Raw genomic sequence first — 25,881 nt, 5'->3', positions numbered from 1 at the left:
CTCTCGAAATACCCAGTAAAAAATGAATTTCCATAGAACCTTTATACAGTTCTGATGGAATTATCCTTGCACAAGTAACAAGGATTGAAACTCTAACAGAAAAACGTTCTTCTGTAGAGATAACTAAAAGTTATTAATGGCCAGACATGTAGTGGCACATGTTTGGATCAGTAAAAATATGTCTCTCTGAGATATGATATTTGACCTGTGAAGAAGTTTCCTGAAAATAATTGTACAGGAGACTTAAAAGGTTGTAGAACCATAATCCCATGGTTCATCAAGTATATTGCATGAAATTATGGCAAAAACTCAGTTATTGCAAAAACTCACCAAGAAGGCAAGATTATTCCAGTTTATGTCAATGGACGAATGTATAACAATCGCACACCCTGCTGGATCGATTTCTGTGAACTGCATTATTGACGTTGTTCAGCATACCGGTAAACACTGCGATATACGATCGCATAACGCTAATTACTAGCGTTTGATAATAAACAACATTCTTTGATATACTATGTACACCATGCAACTTAACTGCCGCGCATGCGCAAACACATTATTTGAACCCAACGGAAAAATAATTCGAAAGAAAGAACTGCAGGACAAAATGTCCAACAGGGCGTTGAGACGACCTGGTATGAGTAAGACGATAGAGAAAATTTGTTGTTCTTGCAAAGAACGAATAAGTTCCTGATTTCCAGTTACAGTGTCTGTAAGTAAACCACGACCGATATGTGATAGTTGAAACCATCACAAAGGAATCGTGAAAATGTGTTGTAAATGAAAAACAGCTAAAAAGAATTTTCGCTTTTCAAGATGTAATGTGCAGGTGATATTCATTAGGATACCACATAATTGAGAAAATCAAGATACGTTGTTCTATGTGATCGTCCATAACCTTCTCTGCTCACATCTGTATAAGATGTAAGGAAGGTTGTGGTAGAATAAACTATATTCTTGCCAAGATAATCTTCTAGTCTAGACACCACTGAATAGTGGTAAATAATGACAAAAAGATGGAAATCTGTGTCATTGAATAATCCCGAGATTAATACAATTATCTTAAAAATAAGCTGAAACGGACGTAAGAAAAGACGTCTCAGCAGAAGGACCGGTGACCGGACCGGTAAATACCGACCGGTGACCGGAACCATTTGTCAAGGATGGGTGGGCAAAGAAACCACGGCAAGCCGAACTTTCCCACTCCAAACACACTTGAAAATTGGTAGAATAGGACAGTGTTTAACACTAAAATTGGTAGAATAGGACAGTGTTTAACACTTATAAGTTTATGACCTATCTACAGAATATAGCCTCTTCTTGAACCAATAACAGGCACCTTTAAAATCCTGGATAATACAGGTCGCGAAGTCATCGATTTGCGAAGTACGGAAATATGATTGACAGTGGTACCTCCGGAATCGGAGGTGTGATGGCAGAAAAAGGTGAAAACCCTAGGAGTAACCTTAAGCGGGTCCACGCTTGCCGGTAGAATGCATGGAAGTCTTAAATTCTGACTTGATTAATCCATTTACTTCAAGACTTCTAACCGGGACGAATTCCTAAAAGGAATACGACCAGTTATAGGAAGACGGCCTGTTATGGCCAGAAGTGTAATAGAAGAATAACTTTAAGATGAGGTTCCTCCAATTCCTAGGATCTAAGATCTGAGTTAAATAGGTCCTAAGCCATCTACAAGACTGTAGCCGCTATGCGGTCAATCTGATAGGCAATCCTATGTATCAGAACTCTTGTTGATTCCAGTAGCTTGAAAATATGCACTGTCGTAGGAGCAATAGAAAAGCAGAAGTCGATACAAAATGTCGTCTTGCTAATCCTGCTAGCGTCATTAATGTGTCCCAACTGTTCCGTGACACTGACTGCAAAGTCTGTAGCCGATAGGTAAAGGCGTTTAAAACAATTCATCCTTCGGGTCTCGAACATAAATTAATAGAGGTCAAATAGTAATGTTCGACCTCAATGCTAGTCTCCGGGCCCACTTCAGCCGATCTATCTGCAAGACCAGTAGTCTGCATGTAGTCGGTTGAGATAGAAGTACAAATAACAGATATAGCATGATTTGGTAACCGTAGCCAGTAGAACATCAGTATTGAAAAACACAAAAAGTCATGTAGATTGTTGAATCCATAAAATATAGAATTCAATACAATCATAGCCAGGGGTATACAACTAGGTAATGTAGACGATACCCGTGATACTAAAAATTGACCGATGAAAACACAGTGGAATACCGGTAATTGGTAACTGGTGACGGAACCGGACCGGTCAATGACCGGTAACTGTAGCCAGGTGAACGGACCAGTCATTATATGACCGGTGACGTTACCAGTTAAAGACCGAAAAATGGTGGAATCCATATAAAAACAAGCATGGCTTACCTTTTACAAATGAAAAAAAATCCATTAAATCCACACAAATTAATCCGAATGAGAAATAAAAAGATAAATAACACAATTTATCTATTCAAAACCCCAATCAACCAAGTGAAAAAACAATATTTTAATTCAGAGCCGTAAAAGACACGTATACACCTGGTTGATCCGGAAAGAATATTGAGGGTTGGTTACCGATTTTTGGCTAGGTTGCATTGCACTATGTTTAACCTGGCCTGTATTACGGTATTGAGGTGGCGGATTCCCAGTTAAAATTCCAGATGAGTTATTTCCCCTTGGAAAGTATAAGCATACGATAACAGGTCAGTATTTATGACATTAAAATGCTTATACACATAAATAAAAAAAGACAGTGAATTAAAACATAGATAAATCAATTTGTCTTGATAGCATACCTTGCCCAGTCATGAAGTCAGAGAGCCCAAGAGTATAAAGGCTGGGTGGAATACCAGTCTGGGGGTGGGGGCGCCCTGCCCTGCTCTCCAGCCAGTACACAGAGAAGTCAGAACAGTCTGGCAGCAACCTTGCATCTGTCACTGGATTAAAGCACAAGCAGTTGCATCAGTCACTGGTATACAGTACAAACAGTTGCATCAGTCACTGGATTAAAGCACAAACAGTTGCATCAGTCACTGGTATACAGTATAAACAGTTGCATCTGTCACTGGTATACAGTACAAACAGTTGCATCAGTCACTGGTATACAGTACAAAAAGTTGCATCTGTCACTAGAAAGAGTATAAACAGTTGCATCTGTCACTGATATACAGTACATACAGTTACATATTACACTGAAATACAGTACACACAGTCGCATCAGTCAAAAAAATACAGTACATAGTCATCATTTTTGGAAAAATTGAGTCAGATTCAACAAAACATACAACTTGATATCACGTTTTTCTACACAAGAGGGCCAAGATGGCCCTAGTTCGCTCACCTGAGAGGAGTCGGTTCATTCAATCTTTACCAAATGTCAAACTTGACCTAGATATTGTCCAGACAAACATCCTGGTCAAGTTTCATCATTATTTCATCTGCGAGTCATGATCAATGTACATATGAAGTTTCATGATCCTAGGCATAAGCATTCTTGAGTTATCATCCGGAAACCATTTTTCTAAGTTGAGTCACCGTGACCTTGACAGCCATTGTGTGAATACCTTTTTTGGCACTGTGACCTTGACCTTTGACCTAGTGACCTGTTAATCAAAAGTGGTCATCTGCGAGTCATGATCAATATACCTATTAAGTTTCATGAACCTAGGCATAAGCGTTCTTGAGTTATCATCCAGAAACCATTTTACTATTTCAGGTCACCGTGACCTTGACTGTTGACCTAGTGACCTGAAAATCAATAGGGGTCATCTGCGAGTCATGATCATTGTACCTATGAAGTTTCATGATCCTAGGCATAAGCGTTTTTGAGTTATCATTCAGAAACCATTTTACTATTTCAGGTCACCGTGACCTTGATCTTTGACCTAGTGACCTGAAAATCAATAGGGTTCATCTTTGAGTCATGATCAATGTACCTATGAAGTTTCATGATCCTAGGCATAAGTGTTCTTGAGTTATCATCTGGAAACCATTTTACTATTTCTGGTCACCGTGACCTTGACATTTGACCTAGTGACCTGAAAATAGATAGGGGTCATCTGCGAGTCATGATCAATGTATCTATGAAGTTTCCTGATCCTAGGCATAAGTTTTCTTTGGGTTATCATCCGGAAACTATTTTACTATTTTGGGTCATCGTGACCTTGACCTTTGACCTAGTGACCTGAAAATCAATAGGAGTCATCTGCGAGTCATGATCAATGTACCTATGAAGTTTCATGATCCTTGGCATAAGCGCTCTTGAGTTATCATCCGGAAACCATCTGGTGGACGGACGGACCAACATGAGCAAAATATTATACCCCCTCTTCTTCGAAAGGGGGGGGGGGGGCATTATGAGAAAACTGCCCCCCTCCCAGCAGCCATGTTATTCAACTGACCGGAACCATTTTTGTACTCAACTCTCGTATCAAGGAAACAAATGTTCTGAGCAAATTTTATGAAAATTGGGCCAAAAATGTGACTTCTACTGTGTTCACATGTTTTCACTATATACATATAGAGAAAAATGACCCGCCCACTGGCGGCCATGTTTTTTCACCGATCCCAGCCATTTTCAAACTCGTACGAGATATCAATAAACTTTCATGATAATTGGGCAAAAATTGTCACTTCTAGAGTGTTTACAAGGTTTCTCTATAGCCAAATAGGGAAAACTGCCACTATATACATATACAGAAAAATGCCTCGCCCTTTGGCGGCCATATTTTTTCACCGATCTCGACCATTTTCGAACTCGTCCGAGACATCAATTGAACCAATGTTTTGACCAACTTTCATGATGATTGGACAAAAATTGTGACTTCTAGAGTGTTTACAAGGTTTCTCTAAAGCCAAATAAGGAAAACTGACCCGCCCACTGGTGGCCATGTTTTTCAACGGATCGGAACCACTTTTGAACTCAACCAAGATATCATTAAGACAAACATTTTGACAAAGTTACATGAAGATTGGGCATGAAATGCGACTTCTACAGTGTTTACAAGGTTTTTCTTTTTTTTGACCTAGTGACTAGTTTTTGACCCGGCACAACCCAGTTTCGAACTCGGCAGAGATTTCATTGGGACAAAGCTTCTGACCAAGTTTCATGAAGATGGGACAAGAAATGTGGCCTCTAAGAGTGTTTACGAGCAAATGTTAACGGATGGACATACGACGGACAAAGACCGGTCACAAAAGCTCACCTGAGCAATCAGGTGAGCTAAAAAGCAACAAAAACAGCAAAATTATATTTAAGTGTATAAAGCTTAAGTGCCCATGACATCATTATTAGATCATTTAATTTAAAAAATCATATCCTTTGCCACTAATGATGCATCACTGTAGATATTTTTTTATTTAAAAATAGGGTGGTAGAGGTATGATAGACAGAAAAACCAGTTTGCCTTGATCATTTGTAATATATCACGCTCAGCATGAACATAATAACAGCTCGTACCACCTTGCCGTTCTTTTATTCAAAGCCTTTCTGATATATTACAAAAAGATCAGGCATTAACCTGTTTTTCACAATGAGTAACTTTAATACATATATACTTGCATCTGTCACTGACAGATTGAAGTTACACTTTCTCTTATAAATCAATGCTTTTAACAGCCAACTTAGCCCCAAACTATCGCATAAGGGAAACCCAGTGAAATAGAGAATAGTTTTATGTTCTTATATGTCAACTTATATAAACAAGGTTTAAAGAAACTGCAATTTCTTATAAATTGTGGTTCACCGCCAAATTCACGCCTTTCTCCTACCTGGAATAAGCAGGTCCTCTGTCGCCCCTTTTACAAGCACATCATAACTGGATGTCTCAAACTTCTGTTGTTCTCGATGTAAGGATAACACTGTGTGAGGCTGGGAGATGTAGACGAACAAAAAGGGCAGAATGCACACTGTCCCCTGCCCTATGATCCTCTCCTGAGCTGCAGAATCCGTTGTGTACATGTGCAGCATGTATGGGTCAAGGACAGTCGGTGATGCATCGTTAATTTGAAGGTTATCAGTGGAATCTGTATCAATCCTCCATTCTAAGTCTTGTTTCTTCGGCTTGTTTTTCTTTCTGGATGAGGCTGATGTCTGAGCATTTACTTTAATTTCCTTTTCCACAGTTTTGTGGGAGTAAAGTGTGCATGAAATTCGACCAGCAGTCAAAAGTAGGTCAACTGGTGTCATGGTATCACAGTAACTATATATATCTGCTGTTTTCTTCTCCAAGTGTGGTTTAGTCACTGTCAAATTGGATATTTCACTTCCAACTCCACTGTCATGTACATACTCTGTCTCGTCCGTGCTAGAATCACATTTGCCTTTGTTTGGGTTCATTGACCCCAAAATGTCCTTGACCTTGTGTTGGATTAACTGAATCTGATTGGTACTCACAGTGAGGTCAAGGTCACTCACAATGTTCAACTCCATTCCATATCCACAGACAAGGTTGGTCTACAATAATTGTTAAAGGCTCCTTGTATACGTACATGTAGTAAAGGTAGTAGTATCTTCCATTAATAATAACATGTATTAACCACATGTAATATTTCTTCTAACAAACCAAACATAAAATCCTCTGCGAATACTAACAAACAAAATGTCCTGACAAACAAAAGTGTTCAAAATTACATACTTCTTAATAGTACCGAACTACAGTGTGCCAATAATAATTAAATGTAAGGTGAAAACCTGATTTAACAAGAGATGTGTTTGTCAGAAACACAATGCCCCCTATTGCGAAGCTTTGAAATAAAATTTCAATATATCATTTGGCAGGTTTAGAAATTATTACCCTTTTTAAGCTAATTACTTCCCTTGGATTGTATTTTTTGACTTTTGACCTTGAAGAATGACCTTGACCTTTCACCACTCAAAATGTGCAGCTCTATGAGATACACATGTATGCCAAATATCAAGTTGCTATCTTCAATAATGCAAAAGTTATGGCCAATGTTAAAGTTTTCGAACGGACTGACGGACGGACGGACAGTTCAAATGCTATATGCCACCCTACCGGGGGCATAAAAACAACTATTACAACTCACCAGATATTGTCCATATACTGAGGGCATGTAGTTGACTATTGCAGGGGCCACAACCAGCCTCATATCACAAGGAGAGATAACTGGAAACAGCTGGATCTCAGAGTGTTCGTTCCTGGAAATTCATATGTAGGCGGCATTCGGGCAATACTGGGCTTAATGCATGTGCAGTAAGTGTCGTCCCAGATTAGCCTGTGCAGTCTACCATTGGCTAATGTGGAACGACACTTTATACACACTACATTAGGCTCCATTTTCACAGAACAAGGCTTAAATAATGATAAATAATAATAATTGTACATGATGATGTTGTTAGTTTTGTTTATAAACAATGCTCTATTTAAGTTCATGACCTGAGATAAACTGGGATACAATTCATATATAACATACTGACGAATATTGCCAACACCTGCAACTGAATAATTTTCATCAGGTAATTTTATGTTCAATGTTGTAATTCAGTATTGCATTATTTTTTTCAAAATAAAGGCAGAAATTTAAGTGTTTAGTTTTAAGGACTTTATTTCCTGTCCATTTTTACATATTTACAACAAAAACTACAGGGCTTGCATATACTTAAATAGTAATTAACTCTCACTATTGTCAACATAAAATTGAAGTAATACAAGTATGTTTATGTTTTTAACAATCTTGAGACTTTGAATATCAAATTCTTGGAAGTAAAAGCTTCCAAACTTTTTTTCTAAATATGCTTGCCCATTTGAAGTTATAAGTATTCAAAAGTTAACTGTAGGTTTGGAAAAGAGAACAATAGTTTAGCAAGAGCTGTGTTTATATAACATAAAAAGTCTAAGGAGTGTAACTTTGCCAAATATAATTTAACCAAAACCAAACTCAAACGGTCTGTAAGTTATGGAGGTAGACTCGCACACCAAAATCAGGTCAAAATCTGCAAGTGTATACGTAAAAGTCTACAAAACTGATATTCTAGAAACAAATTTACATCAATGAACCAGAATGTAGCTCGACCTTGATCTGTCAGTCATCCGGGTAAACTCACACACCAAATATCAGATGAATATCTGAAAGCATCTAGGAAAAAAGTAATTAACGAAATACTGGAAGGATGGACAGATGGAAGGACAGTGTGACTGATAAATGCTCACCTACTGTGTGCAGAAAAACAGCGGCGGACTGTACATATAGCTATACAGCGTGTATTTATTACTGCTGTGAAAATTTTATTCTAACATGGAACGCGACTTGTTTTCTATAGACAAAGAAGGAAATCAAGTGTGGGTTATTCTGCAATAACTTATGGGCGGAGCTTAATGTTTCGAAAATAGTTCCGAATAAATAAAGAAAATATTGCAGTAAAATGCACGTGCTAAAAACCGCTCTAAAAGAAATGTAATAAATGTAGCATGTATATAAAAATAACAAGAGCACCGCCTTGCGGGTGAAGACCGCTCATCTATTTTCTTTTTAAAGGTGAAGGGACTCTCATTTTCAATCACAAAGGAGGGAGGGGTGGAGTGAAGAGGGGTGTATAGTGTGGGGGTGTGGACATTTATTACATTATTTTCCAAAAATGCGGAAAAAAATGCAAAAAAAAACACAAAAAAACATGGGGGTGGGGGGGTGGGGGGGATTCTTGGGTGCGATGGTTGGACGGTATTTCAAACATAAAATAATAAAAATAAATATTTGTGTTTTTTAACCGTTTAAAAAAACTGAAATTTGGAGGGGGGGGGGTATAGTGTGAGGGTGTGGTGGTCATTTGTGAGATGATCTTAAAAAAAAAAAAAAAAAAAAAAAAATTAGAGGGGGGGGGGGGGGGGGGGGGGATTCGGATGGGGGGGAGGGGGGGGGGGGGTTGGAATTCTTGGGTGCAAAGGATGACGGTATTTCAAACATAAAATAATAAAAATAAATATTTGTGTTTTTTAACCGTTTCAAAAAAATTAATTTGGGGGGGGGGTGGGGTGGGGGGGGGGTATAGTGTGAGGGTGTGGTGGTCATTTGTGAGATGATCTTAAAAAAAAAAAAAAAAAAAAAAATAGGAGGGGGATTCGGGGGGGGGAGGGAGGGGGAGGGCACGGGGGATGGTTTGGGTGGAGTCTTTTGTGGTATGTCAGGTAAGAGTAGTTTTGTCAATCAAATCTAATCATAAATAAAGAAGTTATGGCAATTTTAGCAAAATTTAATAATTTGACCTTGAGAGTCATTCAAAGGTCAAGGTAAAATTCAACTTGCCAGGTACAGTAACCTCATGATAGCATGAAAGTATTTGAAGTTTGAAAGCAATAGCCTTGATAGTTAAGAAGTAAAGTGGATCGAAACACAAAATTTAACCATATATTCAAAGTTACTAAGTCAAAAAAGGGCCATAATTCCGTAAAAATGACAACCAGAGTTATGCAACTTGTCCTTTTACTGTACCCTTATGATAGTTTGCGAGTGTTCCAAGTATGAAAGCAATATCTATGATACTTTAGGGGTAAAGTTGACCAAAACACAAAACTTAACCAAATTTTCAATTTTCTAAGTATAAAGGGCCCATAATTCTGTCCAAATGCGAGTCAGAGTTACATAACTTTGCCTGCACAGTCCCCTTATGATAGTTAATAAGTGTTGCAAGTATGAAAGCAATAGCTTTTATACTGTAGGAATAAAGTGGACCTAAACACAAAACTTAACCAAATTTTCAATTTTCTAAGTATAAAAAGGGCCCATAATTCTGTCAAAATGCCAGTCAGAGTTACATTACTTTGCCTGCACAGTCCCCTTATGATAGTTAGTAAGTGTTGCAAGTATGAAAGCAATAGCTTTGATACTTACGGAATAAAATGGACCTAAACACAAAACTTAACCAAAATTTTCTATTTTCTAAGTATAAAAAGGGCACATAATTCTGTAAAAATGCACGCCAGAGTTATCTAACTTTGCCTGCCCAGTCCCCTCATGATAGTAAGTAAGTGTACCAAGTTTGAATGCAATAGCATTGATACTTTCTGAGAAAAGTGGACCTAAACGCAAAACTTAACCAAAATTTTCAATTTTCTAAGTATAAAAAGGGCACATAATTCTGTCAAATTGCACGCCAGAGTTATCTTACTTTGCCTGCCCAGTCCCCTCATGATAGTAAGTAAGTGTACCAAGTTTGAATGCAATAGCATTGATACTTTCTTAGAAAAGTGGACCTAAACGCAAAACTTAACCGGACGCCAACGCCAACGCCGACGCAGACGCCGACGCAGACGCCAAGGTGATGACAATAGCTCATAATTTTTTTTCAAAAAATAGATGAGCTAATAAAACAACAAATTGTGTATCTGGTGATAAGTGGCATAACCACGTCTACAAAGAATGTGATTTGTTAGAAAAACGTAATTCAGAAAACATTTATAGCATGTCAGCTTTTCAGTAGCATCAATACACGTGACGTCATTAAGTTTCTACGATTGTTGTTTTCAATGAAAGTGACGTCATTTGCAAAATATTTATGAATGAAAATGACGTCATATGTTTGTACAATTCAATGACGTCACTAAATAGTGAACTTAGTACTAAGAAGGGCGGGATATTGAAAAATATAGTTCACGTCCTAAAGCTTGAACCAAATCAATCAGAATCGTGTTAGAATCGAAATAATATTTTTATATGATGGTTTGTTGTCGAATAACCCACAGTAAGTTGTATTGATGCGTGTTATCAAATCACTCGTGCTTCGCACTCGTGATTTAATTCCTACGCATCTATACTCCTTACTGTGGGTTTTTCGACAACAAACCATGATAGAAAAATATTATTTCTTAAATATTCATGTTTATGTTGAACAACACTTGGAAACTTCCAAAAAATCTTAGCATAACTTCATAATCAAAGGCACAAAATTTAAAATTATAGTTTAAAAAAAAAGATCATTAAATCCTGTAAATAACATTCAATAACATATCCTAGAATGTTCACCTAATGGGCAGCGAGTTCCACTCCACTGCTGGTACCTGGCTTGCTGGAGTGCATACAGAGCAGGCACCTGCAACCTGAATATGCCTCTCAAAGTCCCACCAACAGCCTGAAAATCAGCAGATTTCCCTCTATAAATGTATAGCCCATTTGTCACATCCAAATATTTTATTATCCACAGTTATTAAAATATGGTAAATCAGGCACCATCTTTATTATTTCTCTGTTAAACAGATCTGTCATGATCTATTTGTAATAAATAGTATAACAAATATATTTTCATACCTGTTATGTAACAGTGTTTGATATCTAAGAATACCAAATAAACATAAAGACAAGCATACATAGCTATTTAACAGAACATGTAAAAACAAGAGTTCCGCGTTCGGCGACATATGATACCAAACAGGGCTTAGAACTAGTGACCCCAATTTCAACAGGGGTCATCTACTGCTCAAGGCCAAAGCACATGTGAAGAATCAAGCCAATCTGTCAGTTTGTTGACAAGTTATTGATCGGAAACGATTTTAAAACTTATTGTGACCTTAACCTTTGACTTAGTGACCCAAATTTCAATGGGGATCATCTACTGTCCAAGGCCAATGCACATGTGAAGTATCAAGCCCATCAGTCATTTTGTTGACGAGTTATTGATCGGAAACCGACTGGTTTACCAACATCCAGCAAAACAATATAACCCATCTTCTTCGAAGGGGGCATAACAATCAATTGTGATAGTCACAAACATATATATTGCAACTACAGGGGGCATAACAATCAATTGTGATAGTCACATACATGTTTATTGCACCTAGAGGGGCACAACAATCAATTGTGATAGTCACAAACATGTATATTGCAATTACAGGGGGCATTACAATCAATTGTGATAGTCACATACATATATATTGCAACTACAGGGGGCATTACAACCAATTGTGATAGTTACAAACATGCATATTGCAACTACAGGGAGCATAACAATCAATTGTGATAGTCACATACATGTATATTGCAACTACAGGGAGCATAACAACCAATTGTGATAGTTACAAATATGTATATTGCAACTACAGGGAGCATAACAATCAATTGTGATAGTCACATACATGTATATTGCAACTACAGGGGGCATAACAATCAACTGTGATAGTCACATACATGTATATTGCAACTACAGGAAGATAACCTTACAGGCAGGTTTTCTTGAGGCACTAAACACAAACTCAAGGCAAAAAAAACTTTTGACAAGTTTGGTGTTCAAATCACAGACCCAGAAAAGAAGCATACATCCAAAAATGATGTACAGATATTGGCACTTACGCAGAGAAAATACAGAGTCATGTTTTCCAATCTCATGTGCATGTCCTGTTGATGCCACTTTAATATTTTCTATTTAGAATTGTTTTGAACACTTTGTATTATTGTATTACTATTAACCAACTGCATCAATGCTAAGTCTTCACCTGAGGACAGACTGAGCCCCTTGAAGTCGAGTTGGTATTGTCGGTCAGTAAGGGCAGCCCCTGAGTCTGATGTGACTCCTAACTGCACAGCCTCTTGGTACAGCTCCTTGTCTATGGCGTAGCGAGGCAGAGGGTTGTCAGCATTTGGGGTAATGGTCAGACTATGAATCTGAAAAAAGAGGGCCAAGATGGCCCTAGTTAGCTCACCTGAGAGGAGTCGGTTCAATCAATCTTTACCAAATGTCAAACTTCACCTAGATATTGTCCAGACAAACATCCTGGTCAAGTTTCATCATTATTCATGGTTTTACGGGACGTGATATTCTGCGTCAAATACGCATAAAAAGTCAGTCAACACCCGTCATATTTGTTAATTTGCGTTCCATGGGACGCACAATCATTTTGACGTATTGGTTCACGTAATATCAACAAGAAACTCTGAAAGACAACTGCAGTACGTAATTTTCTAGAAGGATGGTACGAGTTGTTTCGCTTGTTGATTTATCGACCAATCGTGTTATCGTGCACCTGCTGTTGGTAGTTGCAAAGTCCCGAATTGAGATTACATTGCGTAAATGTGAGCTATTTATGTCGCTATGAAAGAAAAGCTTAGTAAGGTTACAAAAGCTTATTATCTGGCAAGCAATATCAAACTATAAAAATAAATACAATCTTTAATTGTATAGGTGTGTGATAAATCTCGACTATTGTTAAGAAAAATAATGGATTACTATACTTTTAACTAATTGACTTTGACACAGCCAGCATATTTATTTGGACACCCATTTTAAGTGACAGGACCCCTGAAAATTATTAACTAGAGTCCTAGGGACCCCTAAAATTTGACATGAATGTAAAACCCTGATTATTTCATCTGCGAGTCATGATTAATCTACCTATGAAGTTTCATGATCCTAGGTGTAAGCATTCTTGAGTTATCATCCATAAACCATTTTTCTAAGTTGAGTCACCGTGACCTTGACAGCCATTGTGTGAAAACGTTTTTTGGCACTGTGACCTTGACCTTTGACATAGTGACCTGATAATCAATAGGGGTCATCTGCGAGTCATGATCAATATACCTATGAAGTTTCATGAACCTAGGCATAAGCGTTCTTGAGTTATCATCCGGAAACCATTTTACTATTTCAGGTCACCATGACCTTGACCTTTGACCTACTGACCTGAAAATCAAAAGGGGTCATCTGCGAGTCATGATCATTGTACCTATGAAGTTTCATGATCCTAGGCATAAGTGTTCTTGAGTTATCATCCAGAAACCATTTTACTATTTCAGGTCACCGTGACCTTGACCTTTGACCTAGTGACCTGAAAATCAATAGGGGTCATCTGCGAGTCATTATCAATGTACCTATGAAGTTTCATGATCCTAGGCATAAGCGTTCTTGAGTTATCATCTGGAAACCATTTTACTATTTCGAGTCACTGTGACCTTGACCTAGTGACCTGAAAATCAATAGGGGTCATCTACGAGTCATGATCAATGTACCTATGAAGTTTCATGATCCTAGGCCTAAGCATTCTTGAGTTATCATCCGGAAACCATTTTACTATTTCGGGTCATCGTGACCTTGACCTTTGACCTAGTGACCTGAAAATCAATAGGGGTCATCTGTGAGTTATGATCAATGTACATATGAAGTTTCATGATCCTAGGCCTTAGTGTTCTTGAGTCATCATCCGTAAACCATTTTACTATTTCGGGTCATCGTGACCTTGACCTTTGACCTAGTTACCTGAAAATCGATAGGGGTTATCTGCGAGTCATGATCAATGTATCTATGAAGTTTCATGATCCTAGGCATAAGCGTTCTTGAGTTATCATCCGGAAACCATTTTACTGCTTTGGGTCACCGTGACCTTACCCTTTGACCTAGTGACCTGAAAATCAATAGGGGTCATCTGTGAGTCATGATCAATGTACCTATAAAGTTTCATGATCCTTGGCATAAGCGCTCTTGAGTTATCATCCAGAAACCATCTGGTGGACGGACGGACCGACATGAGCAAAACAATATACCCCTCTTCTTCGAAGGGGGGGGGGGGGGGGCATAATGAGAAAACTGCCCCCCTCCCAGCAGCCATGTTATTCAACTGACCGGAACCATTTTTGAACTCAACTCTCGTATCAAGGAAACAAATGTTCTGAGCAATTTTCATGAAAATTGGGCCCAAAATGTGACTTCTACTGTGTTCACATGTTTTCACTATATACATATAGAGAAAAATGCCCCGCCCACTGGCAGCCATGTTTTTTCACTGATCCCCACCATTTTCAAACTCGTCTGAGATATCAATAAAACCAATGTTTTGACCAACTTTCATGATGATTGGGCAAAAATTGTCACTTCTAGAGTGTTTACAAGGTTTCTCTATAGCCAAATAGGGAAAACTGCCACTTTATACATATAGAGAAAAATGCCCCGCCCACTGGCGGCCATGTTTTTTCACCGATCTCGACCATTTTCGAACTCGTCCGAGACATCAATTGAACCAATGTTTTGACCAACTTTCATGATGATTGGGCAAAAATTGTCACTTCTAGAGTGTTTACAAGGTTTCTCAATAGCCAAATAGGGAAAACTGCCACTTTATACATGTACATATAGAGAAAAATGCCCCGCCCACTGGCGGCCATGTTTTTTCACCGATCTCGACCATTTTCAAACTCGTCCGAGACATCAATTGAACCAATGTTTTGATCAATTTTCATGATGATTAGACAAAAATTGTGAATTCTAGAGTGTTTACAAGGTTTCTCTATAGCCAAATAAGGAAAACTGCCCCGCCCACTGGCGGCCATGTTTTTCAACGGATCGGAACCACTTTTGAACTCAACCAAGATATCATTAAGACAAACATTTTGACAAAGTTACATGAAGATTGGGCATGAAATGTGACTTCTACAGTGTTTACAAGGTTTTTCTTTTTTTGACCTAGTGACCTAGTTTTTGACCTGGCACAACCCAGTTTCAAACTCGGCCGAGATTTCAATGGGACAAAGCTTTTGACCAAGTTTCATGAAGATGGGACAAGAAATGTGGCCTCTAGAGTGTTTACGAGCAAATGTTAACGGACGGACGGACATACAACGGAAAAAGACCGGTCACAAAAGCTCACCTGAGCAATCAGGTGAGCTAAAAATAACAGGGAAAATGTTAAATCACACTTTAATAATGGGCTGCAAGAACCAGCCATGTTTAAAGGTACACAAGGTATGTCTTAGAGCCTGAATGTTGCCTCTTAATTGTACATGTCTTAGTGCCTCAATGTTGCCTCTTAATTGTTCATGTCTTAGTTTCTGAATGTTTACACTAAATTGTGTATGTCTTAATGACTTAATGTTTCCTCTTGACTCTTTACCACTTAGATACGTATTTTGATGCATTTGTAGTCCCATATAAAGTTAAATTTCATTAAATCCCTTTCTTACTAAATTTAAGTTTTAAAGGCTTTATTTCCAACACTTTGATACTGGTGAGCAGCAAACAGCATAAAACCTGAACAGACTGCAAGTGTCTCGCAGGCTGTTCTGGTTTTATGCTGGTTGCAAAAGCCATTTTCACTTTGCTTCTTATGTTGGAAAGGGTTAATGGTGCATGTCTTAGTGTCTTAATGTTGCCTCTAAATTGTTCATGACTTAGTGGGTGAATGTTGGCTTTATATTGTGCATGTTTTAGTAGCTAAAAGTTGCCTCTAAACTGTGCATGTCTCAGTGTCTAAATGCTGCATGTCCTTGTGGCTTTATGTTGCCTCTAAATTGTGAATGTCTTAGTGGCTGAATGTTGCCTTTAAATTGTGAATGTCTTAGTGGCGGAATGTTGCCCCTAAATTATGAATTTCTTGACTTAATGTTGCCTCTAAATTATGAATGTCTTAGTTGCTTTACATAAACTCTAATTTTTGCATGTCTCAGTGGCTAAATGTTTCCACTAAATTGTGAATGTCTTAGTGGCTTATTGTAATCTCTAATTTATTGTTTTAGTTGATGAAAATCGCCTTGATATTGAAAAAAAGATTAGATGTTTTTTACAAACAATACAAGTCATACATAAGTATAAATAAAAATTAATGTTTGCATAGTGTTAACACAATGTGGGAAATCAACTTGACACTAAACTAAAAACCAGATGCGTTTTTTAAAACAGATTTTGGTCTTGTCCCAAATCAATTCACTGCAAAATGTGTATATTTCAAACGAAAATGACAGTGTCCATACCTGGAATAGTAGCATGTCATGGTCAGCAGTTGTCCAGAGAGTGCCCTGTTGTCCTGTCAGTCCAACTTTGCTCCTATCTGGTCCTGGCAAAAATAAACGAATGCATTCCATGTCGGCGTATATCAACGGAAGGTTGCTTGATGTAAACCATGGCATGGCTGTACTCTCGTCAGAGACAGTAGGTATGGATTTCAAGTGTTTCGGCTTGGATTTCTCAGACTCTAAGGTGTAAATATTCTGCAGAAGACTAGATACAGGATCCAGGTTGAAAATAAAATCACAGGGAACCATCGTCAAACAAAGTTCACTGACATATTTGTGATAAAAAAACTTCCCATAAGTGTCACCCAAGGAATTAGGTTCGCATGGGGGTGTTTCAATGTTCAACTTTTGCAGACGTTTTTTCAGATTCCTCCTGAGAGCTCTAGTGAACGTGAGGCTCAGAAACCCGTGACCTATCTCTCGACTAGCAGGGTTGCTAGAATTTATCGCTGATCCTGAAAGATTGGACCTGGAATGCAGACGGTCAGTCACCCAGGCATGGGATGTCAATATGTGAGTATCATGGGACAGGTTTCCGCGGCAACACATCAGTATTCCTTGGTGTCTCCCACTTTGCCAGGCATCATATGGGCTGAAATAAAAATAAATGAAACAATTAAGATAAATACAGAAACTCATCTACACATTGGCAAAAGTTAAGATCAGCACATTAACAAAATAATAAAACACATACCTTCTTTGGTTTTATGTTTTGCCCTGTCATTTTTACACGCTGCATAATTTTACAATCACATATAAATGGCAAGGTAAATTATGTGCATAATACATGTTTGTTAAAGATATCTTGATCAAGCATAATCAATTAGAAAAATTGTGAACCAATTTTTGTGGTGGACAAAAATAAAATCAACTCTAATTTAATCAGAAATAGTGCAACAAGAGTACCAACATGTCACAAAACACGTCAGTTAAAAGGTCTGGGTTTTCATATTCATGGAACTTGTTCCAGATAATTTTCCCACAAACATAATCATCAAGTTTGATATTGATACAATAAAAACTATTTCATTAAGAAGGTGGACAAAGTCCATAATTCAGGAGTGCTTCAGATCTGACTGTATATAAAACTTTGTCAAGATATGTACTATGCCCAAAAACATGTTACCAAGTTTGATGATGATACAATTAAAAGTATTTGAGTAAGAGAGAGCAGACACGGTTAATTTGGTCAATTTGATATATTATTAATTAACTTTATAATATACGACGAGAATGTGTTCAATTCGTTCGCCCCATACTAGTTGAGCCTTGCCAATAAAGCTCGAAACTCGCCTTATACGAGAAAAAGGCGGCCAATATGGAAAAAAAACGGCCAATACTGAAAAAGGTCAGCTAATACCAGATTCAGCCAATCAGAAGCCAGGAAAAACTCGGCCTTATATGAGAATACAAAATTTCGACAATTTTGGACGCCATTTTGAAATTGTATGCATAGTTTTGGTGCAAACGTTTAAATCTTTAAAAATATAATATTGCAGTTTACTTAAAGCACTCAGCTCCTAATATATTCAGGTCCCTATTTCGACAATAACAATAGTGCAGTGTAACCAAACAGTAAGGTACAATATTTGAGTATATGTACATAAATAACAACTTTGAATATTTTCAAGCTACAATGAGCGCAGAAAGCAATACTTATTCGAAATCATGGAGAATTTACACATTACAAATGCAATTCCTAATTGCAATAAGTAAGTTTGCAATCCTCATTGTCTTTCTGAGTTGTATTTAAAACAACGGAAGTGGATCCAGTGTGGCTGGAATATTATTCAGGTAGTTTCAGTTTCGAACAATGAACATTATAAGTGAAAATTATTGATAATTTTCACTGTTTACTGTAAAATGACGTCATTTTTTGACGAAATGACGTCATTATCCCAGCGAAATTCTTTAGTTAAACTCTTTAACAATATATATTAACTGTGAAAAAAAGGCATAAAATAAAAAGAAAATTTGTTGGATTCGGTGTAATATCGATTTTAATTCACTCGTGATCATAGAAAATATATTTTTTCACTCGTGGCTGTGCCACTCGTGAAAATATTATTTTCTATGATCACTCGTGAATTAAAATCGATAATCCACCGAATCCAACAAATATCAACTATGAAATTAAATGCATGAAACATTTGTTTCCTCTTGAAACAATATTTAATTTTCATTTTAAATTAACAAGATATCTCTTAAAAGGTATTTTGGTGTACATAACATTTTCAAAGCATTTGCATGGGAATATAAACAGGGAAAAAGTTGTATAGAACATAAATGTTGCTATTTTTCAAAACTTCATACTTCATTTACTAACAAAAACCTGTAATTTGAAAGTGAAATTCAAGCTTTTCTTGCTGAATAATATTACAAAGTTAATTAATAACTTATTAGTTATTCTACAGCCTCAGGCCAATACGGCTGTCTTCAGCTCAATAACAAGGCCGATATGAATTCAACTAATTAATAACATTATAATTTAGAAGAGCGTCAGAGGTCTGGCTGGTTATTGAACTTGGCCAAGATACTATTCTCACAAATATCATCTCAAAGTTTCATGGATGCGATTTTAACTTTGGAAACAGAGTGAATATGCTCTAGGACAAAGTCACCATTGTTTTTTTCATACTTTTAATAATAAAAAAAAAGCATTAAGTAACAAATAACATAGTTTACAGGTCAAATAAATATCAAGTCAACCATGGGGAATTAAAAAAGCCGGAGTGGATTTGGTAAGATAAATGATCAAAAAGCTACCTGGTTTTCATGAAATGAGTGACGCTGGTAGATCCCACATTGAGTTTGACCTTGGAGTAGACGTTTTGTACATCCAGCGAGAATGTGATGTCCTCTACCAGTGCAACCACCTTAGAAGCTTGACAGGGAATACATAAAGATAGAATAATATCATGATAAGTTATTTATGAAACCAAATATCTCATTCATTAAGTTCATATTTTACAAGTCAGAAATATTCCCCTTGATATATTGTACACATTAAGGTGACATTTTATCATTTTAAGTAGCTTTAAAATGACTGCTTTCAACTAATTGCTCAATTTATGGCTGAGGGCCCTTCCTAATTTTAATACAAGAGCACCGCATAACCGGTGCCAACGCTCAGCTGCGGATGCAGTTTTGAATAAATGAAAGCTTGTCAGATTATTTTTTTTTGAGGTCACAGTGACCTTGACCTTTGACCTAGTGACCCAAAAATGGGTGTGGCGTGAAGAACTCATCAAGGAGAATCTATATATGAAGTTTCAAAGTTGTAGGTGCTAGCACTTGATTGAGAGCCAATGTAAAGGTTTTATTATGGCAGACGCCGGACGGTGGACACTGGACGACGAGCTGGCTATGACAATACGTCAGGTTTTCTCCGAAAACAGCCGAGCTAACAATATTATAAAATTATATATTCAAATTAAAATACCTTGTTTGCCTGCCAGGTACATCTTAAGCTGGCATTTGGCAGTGTCCATTGTAACCATAGTGACAATTTGACGCCATCAGTGGGATACTCCTGAAGGTCAGTGTCACGGCTGAATGTCGTATCCATGGATGCAATGTCACCTGAGGTCATAGTGCACGGAAGGTCATTCTCTTCAGCAATTGAGGCAACACCGAGCATTTGTGCAATCCCACCACCATTTTGTCGGGGTTCTTCCAAGTTTTGAGTCTTTTCTGAACTTTCTTCTGCTTTCAATGATTTTGTAACTTCCCCAAGAAACTTGATTCCCGATAGAATTGTCTTCTGTGAAGCTGAGGCTGTCTTAATCAGCAATCTGACCTTAAGTGTGAACATTGTACAATTAAATACTAGTCAGTTATTTTAATATTTTTACAATACACAATACCCTGTAATAAATTATTATTGACAAATAGACAAGACTCCCCAATATGTAGAAAATTGTAAAATAATCATGTTATAAATTTCTAAGATGAAAAAGAGGAATAATTTAAACGGGACCTTGATTTATTGAAGAACATAACTAATATATAACAATAATTTGAGTAACGATTCACATTAGAAAATAACAGTTAGTAGATATGGTCCACCCCAATAAAAAAATACACAGGGCATTAATTGTAAAAATTTAAAAGAAACAGTTATTGTTCTTATTCCCTGTCTTTTCTCTCAATGGTCCTCTACCAATATCTAAGTTTGATTTCACTCCTTTAAATACTTATGAATATATGCTCCAACATTATAATTAATAAAGAGCAATAACTCTGTAAATACTGATGAGAGAAAGAGAGAGTGTTAAAGTGCTTGTACTAGGTATTTTCTCTTTAAGCCATACATCATTATAATGAAGGCCATTTGAATACATTTTGCACTTTAATGCTCACCACAAGAAACATACTACACAAACTTAGAATAAATTGGAGGTCCTCTATCACTTTGACAAAAAAATACGAAAAAGTGGTTTATTATGTGTGATCTAACAGGAATCTTCATATAATGTTTGATAATCCAAGAGTTGGTTCTGTACAAAACAGTTTACCCTTTCCCACTCAAAAGCAAAGTGAAAATAGCTATGTGCAAACAGCAATGAACCAGAACTGTCTGCAAGAAACTCGCAGTCTGTTTAGATTTTATGCGGTTTGCTGCTCATCAGTATCAAAGGGTTGGAAATGAAGCCTTTAGAACTTGAATCTAGTAAAAAAGGTCTTTAATTAAATTTAACTTTCTATGGGACTACATATGCATCAAAATACGTACCTAAGTGATAAAGGGTTAAGTGTCAAATGAAAATTGCATTGAAATCAAGATGGAAAATCAGACAGAGCAAGCACTATATGTATGTCTCCAATACCAGGACTTTTATTTGGAACTATTAAATCTTAACCCTTCATGATAATCATGTTTGTGCGTGTGTGTGCGTGTGTGGGGGGTATAAATACACATCTGAATTCCAATAGTTTACCTGTTCAACAGATGATGCCATGGTAACAGTTCTCATGTCTGTGTGCAGACACAAACCCAAGGGCAGTCACATCATCTGATGTAGGGGGCATAAACTTGTAACTAACCCCCTACAGTACTAGACACTGTTGCTGGTTTCAGAAAATGAAGAACTCTCAGGGGCAGGTCAATCTCAGAGCTGTTTTGATGCAAGCTATAAATAGCACAGTTCTGCAGGCTCACATTCCATGGTATTTTATCACCTGAAGTAATAACAATCGTTAAACAAGAGTGCCCAAACTGTCACAAGATACGCCTGTTTGAAGGTTTTGGAAACCATGCTAAATGCTTGAATGCACTAAGTGACCTTGTGACCTAGTTTTTGACCCGGCATGACCCATATTTGAACTCGACCTAGATATCATTAAGACACAACTTCTGAGCCAAATTTGGTGAAGATCCGATAAATACTACTTCAATTAGAGAGCGGACACTATGCTAAATCCTTGAAATGCACTAAGTGACCTTGTGACCTAGTTTTTGACCCAGCATGACCCATATTTAATCTCGACCTAGATATCATTTAGACACAACTTCTGACCAAATTTGGTTGAAGATCGGATGAAAACTTCATCAACTTGAGCTTTGTCACAGACGTGACGAATACCCCCACATTCCACATTGACACAGAATATTTTGCATGTTGTCTACACAAAAAACAACGGACCCCACGATTAATGTTTAAAACGCACTAAGTGACCCCGTGACCTAGTTTTTTGACCCGGGCATGGCCCATGTTCGAACTTGACCCACACATCACCTAGATACAACTTCTGATCAAGTTTGGTGAAGCTCTGATGAAACTACTTGAATTAGAGAGCGGACACCATGCTCAATGTTTAAAACGCAGTGACCCCGTGACCTAGTTTTTGACCCAGCATGGCTTATGTTTCGAACTTGACCTACACATCATCTAGATGCAACTTCTGGACCAAGTTTGGTGAAGCTCTGATGAAAACTACTTGAATTAGAGAGCAGACACCATGCTCAATGTTAAAACGCACTAAGTGACCCTGTGACCTCATTTTTGACCCGGCATGACTCATATTCGAACTTGACCTAAACATCATCTAGATACAACATCTGACCAAGTTTGGTGAAGATCGCATGAAAAAACAACTGAATAAGAGAGCGGAACACTTAATACGGACCCGACCGACCAACAGACCGACAGACAAGCTCACTCCTATATACCCCCCCTAAACGAAGACCAACCGACCGACAGACAAGCTCACTCCTATATACCCCCCTAAACTTCGTTTGTGGGGGTATAATTAGAGACCGGACACCATTCTAAATCCTTGAAATGCACTAAGTGACCCCGTAACCTAGTTTTCGACCCGGCATGACCAATATTGGAACTTGACCTAGATATTGTTTAGATACAACTTCTGACCAAGTTTGGTGAGGATCGGATGAAAACTATTTGAATTAGAGAACGGACACTGCTGTGGACGCCGCCCGCCAATGGTGAAACTATATTACGTCCCGTTTTGAAAAAACGGGCGTATAAAAACTGTACTGGTCATTTGTGTTAAGGTGTTCAAAAAATGGCCTTTAACACTTGAGTCATGTTTTATGTGGATTTTCATTGGTCCTCATAATCACTTCATCAAATGTTTAACAACCATATAATTCGAAACGATTATATCAGACATAATAAAACATCCTTAAATTTCAGATCCAAAAGATCCAATGACTATACCCAATGTTTTCAAACCATGAAAATTCACATCATCGATATGAACTGAATCCACTCTGTATGACATACCCACTAGTGATCCTTCCACGGTGGTAATAGGCAGGTCCTGTACATATGGCAAAGCCTTGAGACCTGCACTCTGCATTAGCACCCTGGGCAGGCTTACAACCACTGTATCTGGAAGTGACCTTGACCTTGCCAGCTGCTGGTAATTTGACACTATGCTCAAACTTGGATCATGAAGGTCAACATGGTGTCTGGGTAGAAACACGCAGATTTTCTTCATATCAACCTACAAAAATAGAATTTATTAAGTAAATTGAATACTTCTGTAATTAGCTATTGGTTCGCGGAACTAGTTTAACATATACAATTTTATGTTGCATTGCACAAATGTTGAACAAGATGGCAGACAATAAAAAGAAATAACGATGCTCAGCGAAAATGACAAATAACAATCAAATTAACGACAAACATCATTTAATTAGTATTGATTAATGAAAAGCAAGTGTCATTCAACAAATTAAGAATACGTTTTAGATAAAAATAACACATTCTAAATATGTCACAGAACAAGTAATTGAAAATTTGAGTTTAGTTTACTGACTTTTTCCAAATTGCGAATAAAATACATCTTCAAAGATAATTGTTTGAAAATGGTTAAATATAAACATAGTTTGATTTATAATTATGTCAGTGGATCTGTGTATACAATCAAACCTGAGAACAGCGGTCAGTCAAGGGAAATGACCAAAGTGACCGTTGTCCACAGGTGACCCTTGTTTTCGGATCACAATTTTAAGATGGTTGGTCAGTTGGTAGTATTACTACCTTGTTACCCCACCCAGTCGTTTGCATACAGTGTGAAACAAAAGCTCATTCCCAATAGCTAAGCATTATAACAGAAATAACTTACATTGAATAATACAGAATAATTTCTTATAGATTGATTTAATTTAATATTGCTAAACTAAATCGATGACTTTATCAACGCTAGACGTCGCTAGTATAACTGTTTACTCATGCATCTCGCTCATTCAGTAATTAAAGCTTATCAAGTGACATTGACATCAAGTCCAAACAAGTCTTAAAGCGGATTCGCTGTCATAAGCCGATAGTACGGTGTAACTGTACCGTTCTCATTCCAAGAAAAAGACGCAGACAATAATTGATATTAATACACATTGTTATTGTTAATTTCACCTGTTTCATACAATCATGCAAATTAAATAATAATGGCGAGACAATTTTACTTACCATTGATGGATGCACAAACAGCGATCGTGATCATTGTTTTGACCGTTTATCAACACCCTATTATTTGTTTACTCGCAGTGGGCCTCTTTAATAATATCAAAGGCAATTACCGCTGTCAGACGCTTTAACCGCAAAATCGACGGACTAATGATGTGCGTTGTTCTTAATTTTCGCGACTCGAAACAACTGACTTGTGACTGTTGTTTTCAGCTCAAACATGAATTTAGGAGTGGAATATAGTGGCTGTTGGCCGTTATGGACAGGGGACCATTATTCTCAAGTGTGATATAGAGTGATTTTCGTCAGGGGAATTCCAGACTGACCGTTGTCTGCAGGTGACCGTTATTCTCAGGTTGCCGTTAGGTCAGTTTCGAATGTAATCAGATTCATGTGCTTATTCTGCTTTATTATGTTTGTCACTTTATAAAGTGTAAAGTAATGGCATTTAAGTAAAATGGATGATACTGAAGGGTAAACATATAGTATATAAATTAATCTTAGTTAAATACATCAATAAAACTCAAGTTTATATGTTTATAGGTGAAAATATATTCCCCAAACTGACACTTAATCTATTTCCCCAAATTTGGATTTTCACGATATTTTTTGCCCTCTCTTAAATCAACAATGCCTTAATTACCTTTGGGAATATACTTCGCCGTGTCTCTATGCCCTCCTTGGTAGAACATTTATAGTTGAGGCCTGTGAAATAACAACTGGCCTGTACAATTTTATATTTGTAGGCCAGTCTGGCCTGTCAATATTGACGGTCTTTTGACATGTCTGGGACAGGTTAAAAACTATCCTCCAATCACACAGGGTAGGGACTTAAAATATTTCTTTGTACGCAAAAGGGAAACAATATCTCCCAAACCTGCACTTGTAAAACTCTGATCAAAGGCAGTAACTGTGCCAGCTTCTCTCCAATCCCTCCGCTTTCTTCTGGCTGGCCCGTTGGTTATCTACCCCTGATGCGGGAACAGTAGACTGGGCGCCGTAGTGGGGCTGCGGGTAAACTGATGCTGGTCTGGCGCTTGGACCACTAGAGGCCTGAGATACTGTAAAGGTCAACCATATTGAAAATCCGTATTTCTGTCAATATCACTGGCTTGCCTTTTTGCATTTTTTTTTGGAATATTTATTTCAACTGTATTACGTTGTAATCAAAGAAGATGCACATACAAAATAAAAATTAACTGCTTTTTTTT

At 37.5% G+C, this 25,881-nt stretch overlaps 2 protein-coding genes across 2 annotated transcripts in view; both read right to left on the bottom strand.

Annotated features, from left to right (window-relative positions):
- The window catches only part of LOC127878871 (intermembrane lipid transfer protein VPS13B-like), a 60,677-nt gene extending 38,953 nt beyond the window's left edge, over positions 1 to 21,724 (bottom strand). Inside the window, exons 1-9 of the mRNA XM_052425398.1 lie at positions 21,677 to 21,724; positions 20,199 to 20,535; positions 19,503 to 19,620; positions 16,695 to 17,328; positions 12,455 to 12,623; positions 10,992 to 11,097; positions 7,062 to 7,173; positions 5,784 to 6,468; positions 2,810 to 2,950 (exon numbers count right to left, since the gene is read on the bottom strand). Coding sequence (XP_052281358.1) covers positions 2,810 to 2,950; positions 5,784 to 6,468; positions 7,062 to 7,173; positions 10,992 to 11,097; positions 12,455 to 12,623; positions 16,695 to 17,328; positions 19,503 to 19,620; positions 20,199 to 20,535; positions 21,677 to 21,712 — 2,338 coding nt within the window. The 5' untranslated portion in view covers positions 21,713 to 21,724. The remainder of the gene's footprint in view (positions 1 to 2,809; positions 2,951 to 5,783; positions 6,469 to 7,061; positions 7,174 to 10,991; positions 11,098 to 12,454; positions 12,624 to 16,694; positions 17,329 to 19,502; positions 19,621 to 20,198; positions 20,536 to 21,676) is intronic.
- Positions 21,725 to 21,777: 53 nt separating this feature from the next.
- On the bottom strand, positions 21,778 to 25,595 carry LOC127878870 (uncharacterized). The gene is made up of 3 exons (XM_052425397.1): positions 25,548 to 25,595; positions 23,486 to 23,708; positions 21,778 to 21,917 (listed from the first exon to the last, which is right to left on the bottom strand). Exons 2-3 carry the CDS (start codon positions 23,700 to 23,702, stop codon positions 21,778 to 21,780), a joined length of 357 nt encoding a protein of 118 aa, XP_052281357.1. The 5' UTR covers positions 23,703 to 23,708; positions 25,548 to 25,595.
- Positions 25,596 to 25,881: the final 286 nt, after the last annotated feature.

The sequence above is a fragment of the Dreissena polymorpha genome, chromosome 4, assembly GCF_020536995.1.
Source record: "Dreissena polymorpha isolate Duluth1 chromosome 4, UMN_Dpol_1.0, whole genome shotgun sequence".
In the NCBI taxonomy this organism is placed as follows: domain Eukaryota; kingdom Metazoa; phylum Mollusca; class Bivalvia; order Myida; family Dreissenidae; genus Dreissena; species Dreissena polymorpha.
The sequence above is the reverse complement of the archived record's forward strand: the minus strand, read 5'-3'. Positions and strand labels throughout refer to the sequence as shown.